General features: G+C 37.6%; 1 protein-coding gene across 1 annotated transcript; it reads left to right on the forward strand.

Annotated features, from left to right (window-relative positions):
• The first annotated feature begins 1,537 nt into the window (after window positions 1-1,537).
• On the forward strand, window positions 1,538-6,997 carry LOC144288388 (olfactory receptor 2T29-like). The gene is made up of 2 exons (XM_077855897.1): window positions 1,538-1,574; window positions 6,033-6,997. The coding sequence occupies exons 1-2, from the start codon at window positions 1,538-1,540 to the stop codon at window positions 6,995-6,997; spliced, it is 1,002 nt and encodes a 333-aa protein (XP_077712023.1).

A 6,997-nucleotide genomic window follows, 5' to 3' on the forward strand; every position in this document is an offset into this window, starting at 1 on the left:
GAGAAAGGCAGAGACATAGGCAGAGGCAGAGGGAGAGGCAGGGTCCATGCAGGCTGTGCAATGTGGGACTAGATCCTAGGTCTCCAGGATCAAGCCCTTGGCTAAAGGCAGACACTTAACCGCTGAGCCACCCAGGTGTCCCTAAAATAAGCATTGTATGTAAATTCTACACTTAGCTGAAGAGACAAAAAAGTCATTATTTTGAGTAATGATTCAATTGTTCTATCAAGGCTATATATTTTTTTAAAATTTATTTATTTATTTATTTTTTAAGATTTTATTTATTTATTCATAGAGACAGAGAGAGAGAGAGAGAGAGGCAGAGACACAGGCAGAGACAGAAGCAGGCTCTATGCAGAGAGCCCGACGTGGGACTCGATCCAGGGTCTCCAGGATCACACCCTGGGCTGCAGGCGGCGCTAAACCCCTGCGCCACCGGGGCTGCCCTCAAGGCTATATATTAATAAAAAAGTATTCATTAACATTTTAAAATGAAGAAAATTGAGGGAAAAGTAGGTCAATGTATTGAGAAATGAGCTTTCCTTTGTTCAATGGATAATTTTATATTCTTTAAAAACAGCAAAGATCAGCTCAGCAAATAAGGTACTTGTGATAATGAAAGTACTATACCCAGGAATTTGTTCCTTTGTTTTGAATCTAGAGTTGATCAATTACATTTCTTCGTAGATGTATTGCATTAAAAAAAAAAAAAAAGATAGCATGAGACAGTGATCAGTGTAGTCCAGAACACATATATAGAAAAAGTTTCAGAAGAATTCTTTTGTATAATTGAAATATAACTGGCATATAATGTTATTTTAATTTTAGGTAAACAATACATTGATTAAACTTTCTTCTTAATGGTTTATGTTTCATATTTTTTATTATTAACACTCAACTTTTTTAAAAAAGATTTTATCCATCTACTCATGAGAGACACATACAGAGGCAGAGACATAGGCAGAGGGAGAAGCAGGCTCCTTGCCAGGGAACCCGATGCAGGACTCGATCCTAGGACCCCAGGACCATGACCTGAGCCAAAGGCAGATGCTCAACCACTGAGCCACCCAGTGCCCAGCACTCAACTTTTAAATTATAAACAATTTCCCTAAAAGGCAATACTAAAGCAACACTGATTACAATGGAGTAACAAGAAAATGTATAATCTATACTTTTCAGTAATCTAATGAAGAGTGATTGAGATAAAATGTTAAGGAAATCCCTTCAATTTTATTCTCAATTCCAGCCCTGATAGGGGTGCTATCCTCAACACATTAGTTTTTGAGTTGCAGATGCAACTCTCTTTTCTTCCAGATAAGAAACAGATAAGTACATTAATACTTCAGGCAATATTTTTGAAAGTTAAATGAGGATAGATATACACTTTGTAAAGAACATATTTTATAATGTGAAAAAGGCTAAGACCACATATAAAACCGACATCTTGCAGATGAGATTTATTGATGATGGTGAAATTTGAGATTACTGTTACTATTGGTCAAGATTTCCAGTTAATAAGAAAACATTTTAAAAAGACATGAGGAGAGAAGCAGAACAGTGTGAAAGAGATACCTATTACCTTGTTGTTGTTGTTAAGTCTCTTAATTGCATTTTTTTTTTAAAGTCCCAGAAGGAATTTATCAATGGCAAACCTCATCAACTCCCATAATGGACATAGTGAAACCAGGATGATGTCACTGTCCTGTTTATACAGTCAACCACAGTCATACTCCATTACCCAGATGGATAAGGGCTGCAGTGTCATCTCATGCTGAGTTAAATCCTATAGAAAGAATTGCAGGAGCAAAAGGGTAATTGATGATTTGACTTGTTCTCCTTTTGATACATGCTATTAATTCTTGACCATATTTCCCTAATTTTCCTGTCATCTATTTTTATGAAGAAAAACAAATGTGATTTTTAAAAAAATCAAGTATCATTGACATACAGCATTATATTTGTTTCAGGTTTATGTTACGATGGTTCAACAATTCCATACATTTCTAGTGCTCAAGATCAGTGTAGTCTTAATTGTCCGTTTTTGATTGAATCTTTCAGGTAGCAATAATTTACTGAAGCATACTAGGAAATGGCTTTTTTTTTAGATTTTATTTATTTATTCATGAGAGACACAGAGGGAGGCAGAGACACAGGCAGAGGGAGAAGCAGGCCCCATGCAGGGGGCACGAAACGGGTCTCCAGGGTCATGCCCTGGGCTGAAGGTGGCGCTAAACCACTGAGCCACCTGGGCTGCCCTGGAAATGGCTTTTTGATTTCCATTTATGTACGGACAAGAGAATACGCATCCCTCCCACGTTATTGAGTAATAGGCTTGTTTTATTGAAGCTGAAATTTTATAGAAGAAATGAGGCTGATTTTACTTTGTGTGGGCATTATTTCTGGTAGTTCGAAAACTGAAACAAATGTCTCAATTATATTGATGTTTCTTAGATGCAAGTGACAGTGGGTGATAATACCTAAATTGTAGACTGTGGAGGGAAGATAGTGTCTAGAGAGGTAAGGCAACATTATAGGCTTTGGGTTCCATCACATGATTTGAGACTGTGACAGAAATCCTCCTTCAGGTGAGTTGTATGATGTGAGGCAGTTACACCAATGGTGTGGATTTTTTGTTTGTTTGTTTGTTTGTTTACGATTTTATTTATTTGAGAGCAAGAGAGGGCACGAGTAGGGGGAGGGCCACACGGAGAGGGAGAAGCAGACTCTTGTCTGAGCAGGGAGCCTAAGTTGGGGCTCAATCCCAGGACCCCAAGAGCATGACCTGAGCTGAAGGCAGACGCGTAACTGACTGAGCCACTCAGGTTCCCCTGTTTTTGTTTTGTTTTGCTTTGTTTCCAAGAGTTTGCTCTTTCGTTAATCTTATGTTACAATGGGGATCCCTGGGTGGCGCAGCGGTTTAGCGCCTGCCTTTGGCCCAGGGCACGATCCTGGAGACCCGGGATCGAATCCCACATCAGGCTCCCGGTGCATGGAGCCTGCTTCTCCCTCTGCCTATGTCTCTGCCTCTCTCTCTCTCTCTCTGTGTGACTATCATAAATAAATGAAAAAAAAAAATTAAAAAAAAAAATCTTATGTTACAATGCTTCCCCTGGGAATTTGAATTACTTATTTTGTAAAAAGGAGAAGATAAGATAATTAAATACTTCATTGACACCTGGGGAAGGTAAAATATATAATGATATAGAACAATAGAACAATTTCTGGGATGTTGTCAGCTTCAGGTAAAGAGTTGATATTGTACCACCACTGTTTAAAACAAAAGTAAATTCTATGCCCAATATGGGGTTCTTACAACCCCAAGATCAAGGGTCACTTGTTCTACCACAGACCATTCAGGTGCCCCTACCACCACTATTAATAATTCTCCAATTTAAATATTCACTGTTCTGTTTACGTCAAACTCTATCAACTGGTTAGCGAAAATAAGAATGAGCAGGTGGCCAGCTACTTTGCATGATATAAACAGCATTCAATTGTCTGCCTGGTGTGCTAGGTAAGCTGCTCAGAGGGGCTTGATCACACTGATTCCCATTTACCCAAAAGCAGCAGAGATTTGCTTCATTTGGCCACAAACATTAACTGGGACAACAGGTATGTTTTGATTTTAATTAGGGTGTTTTAAACTTTTGCACAAAGGTCAGCTTTCATGGGCCAGTGGCACTGGCAGTGGGGGTGGAAAATGAGAATAAGATTACATCTTTCGATGCAATGTGTACCAGATTTATATTAAGACATCAAATTAATCTTTGGTATTGTCCACTACTTTAGCAGCCCAGAACTTGGGACTATTAATAAGCTGAATATTGTAATAGTCTTTGGAATCATGACAAGAGCATAGAGTGTTTTGAAAGTCAGAATTTATTCCTGAAATATCCCTGTATCATAACCATTCCTAAATTCTTCCTAGAGAGAAGAGCCAATGTTTCTTGTTTTGTTGTTAAGGAGTTTTACAATTTAGCATTTAATATGTCAGTAATTGAGAAGTTGTAAATGTTTGTTCTCTAGAAGTGAAAATAGAAAAGAAGTTATCCTTTGCAGAAAGAGCAGATATGTTTTACTTCTGCTGTGCTTTCTTATTTATTTTGAGCTAGTTTAATTTTCTACTCTAATCACACAGGCACAGTATTTTTGCTTGACTAGATGGACCGTGACCTCCTTTAGCACAATCAGTTTAATTTTTCTTTTGTTATCAGCATTTAACACATATACTTTCAGGCTTTCTGTAGTGAGATTGGAGGGGAGGGTTCTATTATAGCCAAGACAAGCTCAGTGTTCTTCAGTGTTACTCCTTGCAACTCCGTTGTTTTTACAAACATAATCTACTTTATTGTCTATAGTAAGCATTTTTTTTCAAGGAAATTGAGCCTTGCCTTGTAAATGGCAATGATCTTGTTAATACCTAGATTCTTCTTCCTGAGATTTAGAACAAATGGTAGATTTAAGTAGATGAAGTTGGAGAAGCATGTACTAGATAGACCTAAGATAGGATTTTCCATAAAGATCTACTTAACTGGGTAAAAATAATAAATATATCGTGTATATTTATTTGTATTTATATATTCACATATATATATGTGTGTGTGTGTATAAAGTCTGGGACTGCAGAAATGATCAAATCTCAATTCTTATGTGTATGAATAAATACTAAAACTGGCAAACTGAAGTAATCCATCTTATATTATAAAACACAAACCATGCTTTCCATCTCTTATAGATTTTGTGTGACTATAGATATTAACTCTTTAAGAATATATGTGCTTATTCATGTGTAACTGGTAATGTTCCAAGCACTTTCATTATTTTATATCATTTAAAATATAATATCCTGAACACACCTGAGATCTAACCTTCTTATCCTGTTTTTCTGTAAAGTGGACAAAAGAATTGTGGATAGAGGATAATCTGAACCCACACAGTACAACCTCAAAGTTAGAGCTCCTAAATCAATGGCCTTGGGATATCTAAGGTGTTAGTCATTGGTGAAGACCCTGATCTGCTGCTACGGGTGCATGGATCACTCTGAACAACCACAGAGCATCACAATCTGGCTTGATTGTACATACAATGGGGGTTGAAATTTTTGGTATAAATATCCTCCAAAGCTATGTTTCAACTATTTTCTAAATCTTTCTTAAATAGAATGTATCTCTAGGATTTTTTAAGAACCAATTAGATCCTTACACCAGAAAAGCTGATTCAATTTTGACTTTCATAACCAAAAAGGTCAATAAATAAGAGATTTTCTTTTCTTTTTTTTCAATGATTCATGTTTTTGCATGTGTTTTTATATGGGAGCAATTCTGAAAATTTCCATACTCATTGATAAATACTATCATCAGGAAACTTCATGACTTTGAACTGAGGCAACCTTATTGTAGATTAGCAATAGTTAAAAAATTTTTAAATGTACTTGACAAAGAATGTTACAGTAGTTTTAGGTATACAACATAGATATTCAAGAAGTTATATGTTATGCTATGCCTACAACAAGTGTAGCTTCCATATGTTACCATACAATTCTATGGCAATATTATTGGCTATATTCCTTATGCTGTGTCTTTTATTCCTGTGATTTATTAATTCAATAACTGGAAGACTGTACATCCCATTCCCTGTCACCCATTCTGCCCATCACCCCATAGCACTCCTCCTTGGTAACCATCAATTTCTTCTCTATATTTCTAGGTCTCATACTGTTTTTATTTTTGTTATTTATTCATTTGTGTTTTTAGATTCCATATGAGTGAAATTATGTATATTTGTCTTTCTCAGTCTGACTTATTTCATTTACTATAATACCCTGGTGGGTCTGTTATAAAAAGGAGCAGAACTTCATTCACTATTATAGTGGCATATACACTATATAATGTATGCAAACATATACACACAAGCATATATATGCACACACACACCCTACACACATACAAGCTCACTAACATTTACTTCAGGTGGTCATATCTCATGAGTAATCTATTAACTCCAAGGTTCTCCTTGGTGAACCAGGTAAAAACCAATGGAGAACACTACTTGGATGGCCAACTATACTGTACGATCAGATTTTGAACTAGTGGGACTCTTCAGTCAATCCAAACACCCAGCTGTCCTTTGTGTGGTCATTTTCGTGGCTTTCCTGATGGCCCTCTCTGGAAACACCATCCTGATCCTTCTGATACACTGTGATGCTCACCTCCACACCCCCATGTACTTTTTTATCACCCAGTTGTCTCTCATGGACGTGATGTACATTTCTGTCACTGTGCCCAAGATGCTCATGGACCAGGTCATGGGTGTGAATAAGATCTCAGCCCCTGAATGTGGGATGCAGATGTTTTTCTATTTGACACTAGGAGGTTCAGAATTTTTTCTTCTAGCTGCCATGGCCTATGACCGCTATGTGGCCATCTGCCATCCACTCCGTTATCCTATCCTCATGAACCATAGAGTGTGTCTTCTCTTGGTGTCTTCCTCCTGGATTTTGGGATCTGTAGATGGATTTATGCTCACTCCCGTCACCATGACCTTCCCCTTCTGCAGATCCCGAGAGATTCACCATTTCTTCTGTGAGGTTCCTGCTGTAATGAAGCTCTCCTGCTCAGACACTTCCCTCTATGAGACACTCATGTACCTGTGCTGTGTCCTCATGCTCTTCATCACTGTGACAGTCATTTTAAGCTCCTATTCTTTCATCCTCTTTACCATCCACAGGATGAACTCAGCAGAGGGACGGAAGAAGGCTTTTGCCACTTGTTCTTCCCACATGATGGTGGTTATCTCCTTCTATGGTGCTTCTGTCTACACCTACATGCTCCCCACCTCCTATCACACCCCTGAGAAGGACATGATTGTATCTGTCTTTTACACCATACTCACCCCTGTTTTAAATCCTTTAATTTATAGTCTTAGAAATAAGGATGTCACAAGGGGTCTAAAAAAAATGTTGAATGTGGGATCTGTCTTTCAGGAAACTCTAAAGTAA

This window comes from Canis aureus, chromosome 18 (assembly GCF_053574225.1).
Source record: "Canis aureus isolate CA01 chromosome 18, VMU_Caureus_v.1.0, whole genome shotgun sequence".
Classification (NCBI taxonomy): domain Eukaryota; kingdom Metazoa; phylum Chordata; class Mammalia; order Carnivora; family Canidae; genus Canis; species Canis aureus.